This window comes from Staurois parvus, unplaced genomic scaffold, assembly GCF_062004578.1.
Source record: "Staurois parvus isolate SC_StPar_1 unplaced genomic scaffold, SC_StPar_1.0 ptg000122l, whole genome shotgun sequence".
Taxonomy (NCBI): Eukaryota; Metazoa; Chordata; class Amphibia; order Anura; family Ranidae; genus Staurois; species Staurois parvus.
The window spans coordinates 1,185,918-1,200,912 of NW_028317918.1; the positions used below are offsets into that span (position 1 = coordinate 1,185,918).

The 14,995-nt window shown below is 41.4% G+C and overlaps 1 protein-coding gene across 11 annotated transcripts in view; it reads left to right on the forward strand.

Annotated features, from left to right (window-relative positions):
• BLTP1 (bridge-like lipid transfer protein family member 1) overlaps positions 1–14,995 on the forward strand; it is a 478,785-nt gene that overhangs the window by 345,961 nt on the left and 117,829 nt on the right. For 10 of the 11 annotated variants that reach the window (XM_089672161.1, XM_089672163.1, XM_089672166.1 and 7 more), the window contains 3 exons: positions 393–635; positions 3,983–4,076; positions 12,893–12,943. In XM_089672161.1, the coding sequence (XP_089528287.1) occupies positions 393–635; positions 3,983–4,076; positions 12,893–12,943 (388 nt within the window). The remainder of the gene's footprint in view (positions 1–392; positions 636–3,982; positions 4,077–12,892; positions 12,944–14,995) is intronic. The other variant, XM_089672164.1, reaches the window with a different exon arrangement.

The window sequence follows — 14,995 nt, forward strand, 5'->3', positions numbered from 1 at the left end:
TCCCAAAATGAGAATCTTCTAATGAAATGGTGTAGCAATAGGGAACATTTATAAATTAGGATACAGTCATTAAAATGTATGCACTAATGGAAGGAGCATCAGATCAAAGGATAAAACAGTCCAAATACATTTTTTGGTTTTATACTAAATAACAGCCAAAATGTTTCGGGGTCAGAAAAACACTGCCCCCTCACCAGGTGTTCAATTAAATTAAGAACCTTGAATGGACTCAAAATAGAGCTTTTCTGAGTGCATTGTGTACTGAAGCTAATTGCTAGATCAAGAGTACTAACCAACATTATCTGATTTATCTGCAGTCAGTTTCTTGCTTTAAGCTAGCTTTTTGTTGAAGGAATGAATACAAATCCATTCACTGTTTTTCAAAATTTTAGGAAGGAGTCCATCGGAGCCAACATGCAGGGTGGTATTTGAAAATGAACAGGACAGCAATAGCCTGAATAGGAGTCAGAGAAAACGCAGTCTAGTTACAGCAGAGCCACAGCATGTCACACTAATAGTGTTTGGAATAGGCATGGTGAATCGCACTCACCTAGAAGCTGACATTGGAGGCCTGACCATGGAATCTGAGCTCAAGAGGATTCATGGAAGCTTTACCTTGAAAGAGAAAATGAAAGGTAAATAAACCATGAATTTTGGATTGTGAATGTGTTTTCTATCACTTTTCCTTGTACTTTGTAATATAGATTGACATAGTCTACTTTTTCGAAAGTAGAAAACTAGTATGTCTTTCCATACAGCAATAATATTATATCCATTCATTTTTGCCTGATGTGAATCAGATTTTAGCTTGATTGTCTATTCACATACACTGTTTATGAGATGTATGTTCTTATGAGAAAATAGTATGCAAATAACTTGATTTTTTTTTCATTCTGAAATTTTATATATGCTTGCTAGAGGAGAGCGATTTAGTTTTGCCGCTTTTCCACAAGTCTGTTTGATATAATTACATATTTTTAAAATTGCTGTTCTTTTAAAGAGCACTTGCAGCAAGACGCTTTAATTCTGACTCCAGGTTGTAGGACCTCCTTCCTTTATTAAGGCCTGATTGGCTCTATGATGTCCCCCATCACATACTATTCTATTGGCCAAATAGAGTTAAAGTTTATACTGTAAAGTGTAAACCTAATGAAACAACGTATCTTCTTCCTTTGGTTTGTTAAATATGTCTACAAAAGTATTTAGTTATGTCTAATAAGTGCAAAAAATACCTGTTTTCCCGACAGAAACCCAGTGAGCTGAACTTCATGTGTGCTCTGCCTCTGCTGCATTGAAATCCAAAACTGTGTTAGCCCTGCCCAGAACACCTCTATGAACTACTTTTGTAATGCAGACAAGGCAAGGGGGAGGTATTCTTCAGTCTTTATACATTTTTTTACCTGAAGTGACAATGCTGCCTTTCCATAGATACAGTACAGTGAGGGACCATTACCACTCTTGGTTAGGAAGTGTTACTGGCAGAATCACAAGATGAAATTAAAGGAAAAAGGCAAAAAAAAAGGGAAAACAATGCAGGGACTACATCCAAGGACTGGAAAGTTGCAGAATATTACATTTTTGTTGTTGTGTTTAGATATTCTTGTGGCTGCATTTCTTTGTTTAGATGGGTGGTTAGGAGTGGAAAAATAATGTGTGTTCAGTGCACTAAATGAGCTGCAGCTTGTAAGTTTCGTGAACCTAAAAAAGTTCTTCCCCTTCACTAGTTTTTTTTTAGACATGAGGCCCCACTCACGCACCTAATGGGAAAAATAATTCAAGCACCAAATATTTAGTAAAGAGACACGCCACATATATATAGCAAAGAGATACTCCCATATATATTTAGAAAGGCACATGCCCCTTATATCCAGCAAAGAGACATGCCCCTTATATCCAGCAAAGAGACATGCCCCTTATAACCAGGAAAGAGACATGCCCTTATAACCAGGAAAGAGACACACCCTTTATAACCAGGAAAGAGACATGCCCCTTATAACCAAGAAAGAGACATGCCCCTCATAACCAGGAAAGAGACATGCCCCTTATAACCAGGAAAGAGACATGCCCCTTATAACCAGGAAAGAGACATGCCCCTTATAACCAGGAAAGAGACATGCCCCTTATAACCAGGAAAGAGACATGCCCCTTATAACCAGGAAAGAGACATGCCCCTTATAACCAGGAAAGAGACATGCCCCTTATAACCAGGAAAGAGACATGCCCCTTATATCCAGCAAAGAGACATGCCCCTTATATCCAGCAAAGAGACATGCCTTATATATCCAGCAAACGGGACGTTCTCCATATATCCAGCAAAGAGGCATCCTCATATATCCAGCAAGGAGACACCCCCATATATCCAGCAAAGAGACATCCCCCATATATCCAGCAAAGAGACATCCCCCATATATCCAGCAAAGAGACATCCTCCATATATCCAGCAAAGAGACATCCCCCATATATCCAGCAAAGAGACTCCCCCCATATATCCAGCAAAGAGACATGCCCCATATATCCGCAAAGAGACATGCCCCATATATCCAGCAAACGGGACATGCCCCATATATCCAGCAAACGGGACATGCCCCATATATCCAGCAAACGGGACATGCCCCATATATCCAGCAAACGGGACATGCCCCATATATCCAGCAAACGGGACATGCCCCATATATCCAGCAAACGGGACATGCCCCATATATCCAGCAAAGAGACTCCCCCCATATATCCAGCAAAGAGACATGCCCCATATATCCAGCAAAGAGACATGCCCCATATATCCAGCAAAGAGACATGCCCCATATATCCAGCAAACGGGACATGCCCCATATATCCAGCAAACGGGGCATGCCCCATATATCCAGCAAACGGGACATGCCCCATATATCCAGCAAACGGGACATGCCCCATATATCCAGCAAACGGGACATGCCCCATATATCCAGCAAACGGGACATGCCCCATATATCCAGCAAACGGGACATGCCCCATATATCCAGCAAACGGGACATGCCCCATATATCCAGCAAACGGGACATGCCCCATATATCCAGCAAACGGGACATGCCCCATATATTCAGCAAGGAGTCATCCCCTATATATCCAGTAAGGCTTCATCCCCCATATATCCAGCAAGGAGTCATCCCCCATATATCCAGCAAGGAGACATCCTTATATATCCAGCAAGGAGACACCCCTCCCCCCATTATATCCAGCAAATAAACATGCCCCATATGTTTAGCAAATAGACATTCCCCATATGTTCAGCAAAGAGACATCCCCCATATATCCAGCAAGGAGACATCCCCATATATCCAGCTAAGAGACAGCCTAGTCCAGCTAAGAAACAGTCCAGTCCCGCTAAGAGACAGTCCAATCCAGCTAAGAGTCAGCTTAATCTAGCTAAAAGACAGCACAATTTAGTTAAGAGACAGTTTCAACTAAGAAACTGTCACAGACCCACATCCAAGCAGCTTTAATAGACAAAGCCCCATCCTGTAACATTGCCAATCAGTAATTTACCAAGGCTGTAGAATGTCTCTCCACTCGCTGTTTCCACAGCAATGCAGCACAATGAGCACTGAACAGTCAGGCTACTACATGCGTCGCTCTTCTTCCACACAGCTCCGAGTGTGACTGCTGCCAAAAAGAGCATTCGGTCTGCAGGGAGAGGCAGAGTGCGGATGATATCACTCCACCTTCCACTCTCTCTGACTGCAGATGGAAACTGTATCCCTATCGCCGACTTATGTGGCCACCAGCTCACTTTGTGGCCGCTCTCTTATTTGAGGCGACTCTTTCATTAAGCAAAATAGGCAGCCGCGAGGCCTTAGGTGTCCGCCTAATTTGCCTAATTAAAAATCCACCTCTGAACATGTGTTACTGTTTTAGCTGGTTCATGCACATTGTTTTGTCAATAGTTAACATTTGACTTGAAATGGTTGTTTTTACATTTTTGCACTTTGTTTTTTTTTTCTTTTAGATGTACTTCATCAGAAAATGACAGAGACATGTGCCACAGCTCATATAGGAGGGGTTAATATTGTTCTTCTGGAGGGTATTACACCAAATATACAGTAAGTTGCTCTTTGGCAACAGACTTTTCTTTCTACGGTTTGCAATTTAACCATACAGTATATGTTGTTGAAGTAGTCCTGTATCTAGGATTGTCAGCTGTTACATTTAGTCAAATTTGCTTGTTTTTGATGGCCCTTTGCTCTCATGTTCAAGGTGATAAATGCTGCTAGAATGAAAGTGTTGCATTAAACGTATGCTTTTTTTTATAGCTAAATAGCTGACAGAACTTCTCAAACTGCACTGATCTTTGTGGATTTTTCCACTTATCATTTAGCATGCAGGCTAACCTTAGTTCACTTGTAATTTCCTTTTCGCTCTTTGCTGTTTTGCTGGAACCTTTATTTTACTACTGTAATAATAATTTCCTAGATCCATCTCTATGCATTTTTTTCTAAAATGTTGCTGAATCTTTTGGGATCCAATGCATTGCAGTGTGCTTTACCAAATTTGTACTTAGAGCAGTATAACTTTATTTGTGACAACCAGGGATCAGCAAAACCATCTGATCAAAATTCAAGTGACGATTTTGTTGAAATTGAACTCTAGTTGACTTAGATCATTTGACCTTAAAGTGGTTCTAAATGCAGAAGGTTTTTTACCATCATGCATTCCTCTGGGGGTTTTTTCTCTAAAATGATTTTCCTATCAAGATTCTTTGCTGCACCTTAGCAACTGTGGTTCCTTCTGCAGCTTCTTGAGTGGTTAACTCCCGGCTGACCCTTGAAAGGACCATACCCAGACGCCTCTTGGATGAAAATGCAGGTCTGCCTTGTAATGTAGCTTCAGGCAATGGCCCCGGCATGGGTGCTCACTTTCACACATGGTGCATCATGTTGAGTTAGCTGCAGGGTACTATACAAGTCTGAGGCTGTGGTATTCCAACCAAGAAGGGCAAAGCCAGGATGGGGGCTCATCCTTTCTATTCTGTTCAAAGTACAAAGACATCTGCCATGTTAAGTGCAAACCTTGAGCCTTTAAATTTGTCCAAGGGCACTGACGCTCCTATGCCTCAGTTATTGAGGAGTGCAGGCCGCAGCTTTTTCAATGGGATGTTGCAGCCATGAATGGGAGCCTACAGCCATTTGAAATTAGTGCCATTTTTTTTGCCCTTAGCCTGGTATAAGTCTGTGGCATCCACTGCTACTGCACCTGTGCAGCCTCATTCTCAGCTTCTGCACTGAGCACGTGTACACCATTTTCCGTCTCTAGGAGTGCTTTTCTCAGCCAGCACCATGGCTCCCACCACAATTCAGCACAGCAATCCCTCAACACTTACCTGGGTGCAAAAGTCTATAGTGCCTGGCACAGAAGGTATAAGCCTTCCCTCTCCTTATAGCAGCAGTGGTCCTGTGTAACCCCCTTGGGAGACTTTTTGCACATGGCAGATAGCAAACTCAGGCATATGGTTTCAGGTGGCTTCACTAGCTCAGACGTAGCACATGGCTCTGGGGGAAGGTGCTTGGTGATGTCCACAGGGTCGTAGTTCTCCCTGTTCAGATAGTTGCACAGTTTCTCTCAGTTTTTCCCCTACTCATCTATGGAGGAATTATCTGCCACAGTGTCTCAGTTCATGGCAGAATGTTGGTTCTTTTGGAGGCCGTGGGTAAAGGGGGGTCACGAGCGAGCCATTTCAGTCTCTCCTTCTAGGCTGGCCTCTGACTTTCCCTTAAACTGAGGAGGAGGTTGATTAGGAAGATCTTCTTTCTTTTTCTGAGAGCTCAGATGAGGAAGTGTTGCCTTTGGTTGAAACTTAATCTAAGATTAGGGATATTATTGTTACCATTGTTGATGCTGTATGCTCTTGTTTAGCATCAGAGCCGATTGAGTCTGCTCACCCCAAGGTCCCTACAATTGCCCAAGCCTGCTAAGACTTTCCCAGTCCACTCTGTCTTCGAGGTTTTTCTATACAATGACTAGCCACACACTGATAAGCTTTTTGCTTCTCCAAAACGCTTTGCTCAGTAATATCGAGGAGCACTTCATGCAAAAATGTATGACCCCTGTAGTGGACGCTGCCTCCTCTTAACAAGATGTCAAGGATCCCTGTAGAGAATTATTTTGTTCAGTGACCCAGTGGACAAAAGGTTTGAGTCCCTCTTTAAGGCCCTTTTTTTCTTTTGACAACCTGTGGTTTCATCCATGGCAGTTTTCCAGACCCTTGCTGTCTAGACCAGGGGTACGCAATCTGCGGCTCTCTAGCTGTTGTGGAACTACATTTTCCATGAGGCATTGCAACATTACAAAACTGACAGTTACAGCTATGACTTGTAGTGGCATGATGGAACTTGTAGTCCTGCAACAGCTGGAGAGCCACAGGTTGCCTACCCCTGGTCTAGACTAAGTTCATGGATAAAACCCAAATTCCATCTTAACAGATCCCTCCAAAGCTTGTGGCCTTATGCTGCTTCATAAATAGTATGACTAAGTATTTTCATCCAATCTCCAGCACAAGCTTCTGCTGTCCATATCTGGAGGATTCTTTAGCTCAACTGCTGGTCAGCAGAGCTCCCATGCAAGAAAAGCCTTCAGCATCTGCCCTTTCAGATAAAAAGCCTGTTTGGTTCCTCCTTGAAAAGATACATCAAAAAAATCATAGACTAAGTGTACTCTCCTTCCCCAAAAAAGAAGGCTCTCTCTTCTGCAGGAAGGCCTTCCAGATCCTCTGAAAAGTGATATGCAGCTGATTGTTACTTAGAGGACGGTTGACAGATGGCTATGAGGTGATATGTCATCTCCTCACCACCTGCTTTCACCTTGAAAAGCCCAAACCAGCATGTCACATTTGTGTGCATTACTTGCGGTCGCAGAGCAGTCCCTGCTCACCACCTGTTTTCACCTTGAAAAACCCAAACCAGCATGTCACTTTCGTGTGCATTATTTGCGGTTGTAGACCAGTCCTCATCCCCCCCCCCCCCTTCCTTATCTCTGGCTGCAACAGTGAACTAGGAATGTTCAGGTAGCCTCTGATCCCAGTTTCAGGCGCATTTTATGTCAAACTGCTCCCTGAGTCTGTTGAGCTTTTCTTGACCCGTTTGCTATGTGGGTCTGTTGATGTTTGTTTGCTATGCTGGAAACCCCTCAGTTGGACTGTTTTTGGACATCATATGGTTAAAGAAGATCTTGTGTCCTTTACTGTACAACTAGGAGAAAAGGATTTTTTTTTACTTACCAGTAATATCCAATTCTTGGAGAACAGTATTGGATACATCCCTTCCCTCTGTTCTTTTAATCTCTCTATTACTTGCTACAAAGCCTATTGTGAGAGCGGTTATATAGGGCATGTCCCTGCAAACTTACAAGAGGATTTGGACACTGGCAAGCATAAAATATTTCAGCTAGCCCAGGACTGTCCATCATTTATCCAACATGTCTCAGTTGTTTGCTAATGTCTTAGGAAAATGGACATCTTTTTTTCAGTTCTACTTAGAAAATTCTGACCAGTCTTTTACTAGCTTTTGTCTTTGATTATTCACTTCATATATTGTCTGCAGTTTCTTAACCAACTTCAAATTGCTTAAAGCAAATGCAGAAACAAAGGCAACAAGCAGCATCCTGAGATAGGTGTTCAGATTTTCTAGGTGAGTGAAGGTTGTATGAAGCGCCAAAGAAATGTAATCATCTGTGGATCTACTGAATTTGTAGGCAAACTGGTGTTGATCTAAATCAGAGGAAAAACAGCGCAAGCTTTAAAGTGGGCTCATACCACGCAGTTTGTGAAAACTGCAGCAAGCTGGTCAGCACATGCCTTCAGAGCACAGCCTGCAACACCATCAGAAATATTACGTAGAACCTGCTTGAACTGGGAGCTCTGGTGAATAAGCGATTAATCACTTTCTTGTGAAGTGATGAATGTGGCTGGTCTGTTGCTGGAACTATTTTCAGAGTGGGCCAAAAAAATTAAATGAGCCAGAATGGAAAAGAGATGTCAATTGAGGGGAAGGTGATATGTCTTTGTAATCAGTAATATTCTTGATCCTTGGTTCGGAGGGTATTTTACCAAAAATGATCTTCCATAAGTGGTTTGTATTTTTGTTTAGCAGGCTTAATGCCTGGTTCTCCTGCAGGATTCTCATCACTATTTAGACGCACAGGTTAGTTCCTTGTCTCTGGCACTCTTTTCAGCTGCTCACTCCATACTTCCCTATGCCTCCAACAGATTAACCAAACTTTCTCTACCCCCCGGAAGTCCCCTTAATCCAGAGATCCTTGCTGTTTCTCTCCCTCCGAGTGCTTTGCTTCCTTTTGAGAGTGTAATGTCATCAGTGGGAGTGGGTACCCCTCAGTATTTTCCTTCACTAGAAGGACTCTATGACCTACCATGTCACCTGGTTCCAGCTTCAGCTGTCCTTAACCCTTACAGGGATGTGAATATTCACTGTCACTTCAGCACACTTGATATTTCACAGAACGTTTACACCTGTGATTAAAACCTAATCTGTTTTCCTAGCATGCCCATTGTGGGACACTCAGAGGTCCCCCTGGAAAGAATTGCTCAAAGCCCTAGTGAAAAATATCCCCTGAAGGGCCTAAGCCTGTAAGATCCAGTCAGATTTGTCAAGGTTCAGTGTTGGAACCTGTCTGTTATCTGTAAGCAATGTACACCAGCTTAGTTTCTCAGTGGATAGAATGTCTGCCCCCTGGCCCCTCATATTTAGAATGGCAGCTACCTTTTTCTCCTCCTTGCAGGAGCCTCAGATGTTGAGGGGCTTACTTGTTAGAGGCACCTCTCTTTTTCCCACCTCTTCTCAGTCTACCTCAGTCCCTTTCTCTTTTGTTGTGGGTCTATTTCCTGCAAAAACCAAGGTGCAGCATTACGTAGCCTTCTCATCTGCTGGCTGCTATGAGTTTATCACCCAATCTCTGGAAGAGCATCATTCATTTGAGAATTATTATCTCTGGGGCTGCATTCCGGTATCCCAGAACAGTTGATTTTTGTTGCACAATGGGATACCATCCAGGTGCCTTTTGCCCTGTAATTGGTAAGTCCAGCTTGTCCTCAAGGTTGTAACCCATCTCATCAGTTTAAGGTTAGGTTCTTACATTCCTTTCCTGCCTACCCTTGTCAGGGGTTTGGCATTGCATATACCCCTTTAGTTATGCTGATTGAATCTTGGATTCTCTACTGGTCTTAGGAGTCTTTTCCACACCCCTAGCAGGTTGTTGTTATAGTCATTCTGGGTTCTTACCTAGTGAGTTTCATCTTGGCAAGTGATTACCTGTTTGACAGTGTCCTGATGTGCAGAATTCTTGTTTTATGACTCTTACGAGGGCTGGTGAGTAAAGGTTTAGGGCCTTCGTACTTTGATCAGGTCTTCATACTTTTCCCAGGTCCCTTCTATGCCACCTGGTTTCTTTCAGGGACCTGCTCCCTTTCCTTGTTAACCATGTTGGTTGTTTTCCTTCCCAAAATGGGAATAGTTGTTGTCACACCCCTTTCTGGTTAAATTTGTTCAGCGTCTGGCTTGGTCTATGATTTATGCTCCTTTGCATGTTGAGTCATTCCTTTCTAGTTGGTGACCATTTTTTCATGGTCCTGGGCATCAAGACCATAATACTTCATGTCCTCCCACTAGTTATTTTGGCAGGTTTCCCTATTGGGCATAAAGTTCAGTCCCATCTGCTGTCAGTTTCGGTGCTGGTCCTTGGGCTGCAGGCAGTTCCCAGATCTGTTTAGTTGGGCCTGTTAGCTTATTGCTGATCGCCCACCCCTCATTTGGACTTCTTTAACATCCTAATTGTATACAATTCCTGTGTCCCTCAATAGAGGAGAAAGAAAATAGGATTTTTTGCTCTTGGCACTGCTTACTACCAACTGAGGCATGTTGGGCTGGCCTACAGATTTTTTTTTTTTTTTGCCAGTGTCCAAATCCCACTTGTAGGTGGCAGTATAATCTGACAAGAAATAATTTCTGTGACGCACAATGGACATTAGAAGGATTTTACTGTAAGTGCATAAATCCTATTTTATTTTAGTTCTGCACCTAAGTTGAAATCAACAACTTCACAGTGAACTTGGTTTTGCCTACATTTCTCTGCTCATCCCAAAGACAACTCTGTCTGTAAAAGAGGTTGTTTTCTTATAGCCTAGGCCCGGGTGTCGGCAACCCGCGGCTTCAGAGCCGCATGCGGCTCTTTTTCACCTTTCCTGCGGCTCCGGAGCACACTGCCCACCAGGTGACAGGCAATAAGGTTGCCGTAGCTCAGTGGTCGGCAAGCCGCAGCTATTTACACATTTTAATGCGGCTCTTCTGTGTGCTGGGCGCCCGCTCCCCTCCCTCCTCTCGGGCGGCCGCCCCAAAAGTCAGGACTCTGCAGCTAGCCCAGCAATGGGCAAACTACGGCCCGGCGGACCTTTTAATCCGGCCCGCGGAGCGTGGCAAACATTGGCTGTCAGGATGTAGGCGGGGCAGCGTGACGAACTCCTCTCCTCTCACAGTCCGCCCTGAAGACCGGAACGGCGCGGGAACACAGCGAGAGGAACGCGCGGAGCAAAGGTAAGTGAATTGACACAATATGGGGAATGAATTACTATAGGGGGGATGAATTACTATAGGGGGGATGAATTACTATAGGGGGGATGAATTACTATGGGGGATGAATTACTATATGGGGGATGAATTACTATGGGGGATGAATTACTATATGGGGGATGAATTACTATGGGGGATGAATTACTATGTGGGGGATGAATTACTATGGGGGATGAATTACTATATGGGGGATGAATTACTATATGGGGGATTAATTACTATATGGGGGATTAATTACTATATGGGGGATGAATTACTATGGGGGATGAATTACTATGGGGGATGAATTACTATATGGGGGATATATTTTCAGTTTTAAAAATGTGGCTCTCAAAATAAATTTCAATTGTGGTTTTGGCGAGATTTGGCTCAGTTGAAAAAAAAAGGTTGCCCACCACTGACCTAAGGCTATGATTGTGATTATGACGATACAGTGTGGCCCTGATTAACCCTTTGCTTACTGGGCCCTTAAACCCCCTTCATGACCAGAGCGCTTTTTGCAATATATGCAGTGTCGGATTTGTTTTAAATGTTGCAATGGTTTTGCGGCTCCCAGTCTTTTTTTCCCTCTCGGAAACGGGTCCAAGTGGCTCTTTATGTCTTAAAGGTTGCAGACCCCTGGCCTAGGCCCTAGGCACGTGCTAGTATATACATCTATATCTATATATATCTATATATATATATATATATAATGTATGTATCGAGAGAGAGACGCAAATATTATTTTGTAGCTTACCAATTCGTAGATGTGGATGCATTAACTTTCTTTTTTAGGCTTTATTTCTTTTATTTATTTATTTATTTATTTATTTATCGAGTTTATATAGCGCCAAAGGGTTTGCTCAGCGCTGTACATTTTAGTTTCATTTGGTGATCCTGCCAGTAGGTTTGTTGTAAACTGTCCTGCAGATGTAGCAGTTAGAGGGTTAAGACAAACCCATTTACAACTGACAGGTGTGATTACAATAATCAGCTTTTATTTATGTTAAACCTTTATCCCAGCTGTAACTGCTTACATAGTTATCTGGAGTTTAGTGTGTTAGTGTATTTAAATCTGCTAGTCCATTTAACAACCCCCCAGATTTGCAATGCTGCTGTCCAAAGGTGTCTCAGTTGCTCTTTCACCTAGAGTGCAGGCACTGTAATACAGGAGGTGTGTTATTGGCCGGATCACTGAGTGAAAACAGAGAGGAAAAAAGCCTAGAATAAAGAAAACTAATGTAGTCACCACATCTAAGGATTAGTACGCTGCCATATATTACATTTTTGGTTTTGGGTTTAATACTACTTTAACCCTACAAAGTCTATTTTATTATAGGTTTAATTACTTAAGACTTTAAGCCCATTTTAGCCCCCACTAATTTAGGGCAGCATGAAACATGGTACAATCCATTATTGTCAGTTGAGGGAAGCCGAAGAATATACCTTTTTATGTTTTTTGTTTTCACATTTTTCTTTTACTTTTTTTGCCTTTATGCTTGTTGGTCTGTTACTATTTTTGTTACATTTGCTGTACTACAGTTTTCTGCACTGAACTTATATAAACTGGAGGAAAATAGGTAAAGTTTAATGCTGAACTGTCACCAAGTACAACAAAGAAAGTGAGAATCAGTCATTATATAAATTTGTTGAAAGTTGTACACATAATGTATCTACACTGATCTATAGCTCAGTAAATGAAACCCTGGGTGTCAGTTTATTTGTACAGACCTACAGTATGTCTTGAGTTATTGCTGTGTATAGGCCTGTGTACCAGGGCTGTAACACGCTTTTATAACAATACAAAGGTATAGAACTAGTATGTAAGATGGATAATTGTATTTGATTCTAATTGGGGTTGAGGAATTTCACTCCTGTACAAAACAGTGGTAGGTAACCCTCTTGGCCACAACAACTAAAAGATGAGCATATGTTTATTTAAACAGATTACTGCTGCCTCACTTGCTGTAGCAATAAACTAAATATTACCACTATGATAAGCACATATGAACAAAATTAGGGATGAGGCAGAGGGGGGCCTGGCTGAAAGGGAACAACGGCCAGACTCCAATCCCAGCTTAGCATATGTGCTTGGGTCAAGTGGGAAATATAAGCCATCTTTTTTTGTTTAACTGTTTGTACTTTACTTGCTTTGTACTTGTGGGTTTTAATTAACTAGAGTGCATATTGGAAAATCCACTTTCTTAGGTTTTCATTATGTAACTTGACAGCTTTACATATATTTTTATCCTTTCTTTGGTTTTTTTTTTTTGTTTCCTTCTTCCTTTCTCTTGAACCACCTTTAGACTGGAGGATTTCCCTACATCTCCAACAAGCACAGCCAAACAAGAGTTTCTGTATGTCCTGAGCATTAATTGTATAGTGGTTGTGATTGTGATGTGTTTGTTAAAAGTGTTTTATTGAATTATTTTGGCATCCCTTATTGTTCTTTACTTTGTTTAAAAGAGATTGGGTAAGTATTTTACTTTGGCCAAATCCAGCCTACATACAGACAAGAGGAGCAAACTTGCTTTTAAATTAAACAAATCTTTGTTAGGTGCATTATTAAGAAATCCCTACGTGGTACGGTGCTCATGAAATACAGTCTCTAACTTTGAGATGGTGCACCTAATATATAAGGATTCACCATTTACATGCAGGCCTATACTCTGCTTGATGTGCAGTATTTGTAACTATTCAGAAGTTGACAAGGATTGTCATTGTGTATTGGTGCTAGTTGCTTTACCACTTCCTAGCAAGCATGAGGATCCACGTTATCTATATATAGGTGGAAGTACAGCATATACTAAATTCAGTGTAGCCACGTAAAAGATTCTGTGCTAACTTGATATCTGCAGATTTGAAAGAAAAATTCTAAAAAAAAAATATACGTGACATGAAAGCATATTAAAGTCAAACTCTAGCCAATTTAGTTTTTGGTAAGGTGAGGAAGGGTTAGAACTGCTGTCAGAATTTATTGCTATGTACTTTTTGGGGAGATTTTCCATAATTTGTCTGGTTATTGGGACAGGAAGTAAGTAGACACCCCAAGATGGACACTGGCAACCTTAAAAGTACTTGTATTAATAGAATCGGAAAAGGTTAACACTTCTGACAGGTTTTATTGCTTTCTGTGTCCCTGTTAAGAGTTTAGAGGTACATTTTCCAGTGAAGACAAAAAGGCAGTAAGACCTTCAGAGCTTTTAGCAGTTCCCTACTATGTTAGATAATTGAATGTGTCCCTTTGTAAATGATTAACTTATTTGGGACACCACATCCTAGTAACAGAGTACTACAGCAATTACATCAAGTAAGGACTTTTAAAGTGGTTGTAAAGGCTAAAAGTTTTTTTTTTCTTACCTTAATGCATTCTTTGCATTAAAGTAAAAAAACGTTTAGGTGCAGCTCCCCCTCTGTCATTCTGTAATTGTTCAACCCTTTTTAGATGTAGCTTTTCACAGATTGGTGAACCTTTTACCATCTTACGTTCTGAGACACTCTGACTCTCTAAGATGCCTTTTTTATCCCCAGTCATGTTACTGGCCTGCTGCTAATTAACCTAATTTCAAAGTTGCCATATTTTTTTTTAAATGGTGCATTTTCTCAGTTTAAACATTTTATATGTTTTCTATTGTGAATACAGTATGGGTTTATGAGATTTCAAATCATTGCATTGTGTTTTTGATGTTTTTTCTAAACAGCATCCCACCTTTTTTGGGTGGGATGCTGACAAAAACTCCAAATATTCCAGACAATAACTTCTGCTGGCTTGATGGAACACATATTATACACAATGATTGCATTCCTATCATCCACGTATGGCTTTAAATAGCTGCACCACACAGGAGAAAAATAGGCATCTTTATATTTGGTATGTCTTGTTACTACAAACAGGTACTTTTAGTGCCAACTGCCAAATATATACTGTATATTTGGTTAAATCAAAAATTGTATATATTGTATATGCCTTGAGATGATACAATATATGATATAGCTGTTCCCCAAGGCTTCTGGGGGTGGATTGCTATTATTCCATGAGGCTAGCAGCCATTCAGAGATACACAGACACTCAAAGGGAAATAGTGACCTCTTGTGTTGGTTGATATGCAGGAGCTTTAGAGTGGGATCAGCTATAACATACAGTACAGGTGAAACTCGAAAAATTAGAATATTGTGCAAAAGTTCATTTATTTCAGTAATGCAACTTCAAAGATGAAACTAATATATGAGATAGACTCATTACATGCAAAGCAAGATAGTTCAAGCCGTGATTTGTCATAATTGTGATGATTATGGCTTACAGCTCATGAAAACCTCAAATCCACAATCTCAGAAAATTAGAATATTGTGAAAAGGTGCAATATTCTAGGCTCAAAGTGTCCCACTCTAATCAGCTAATTAAGCCATAA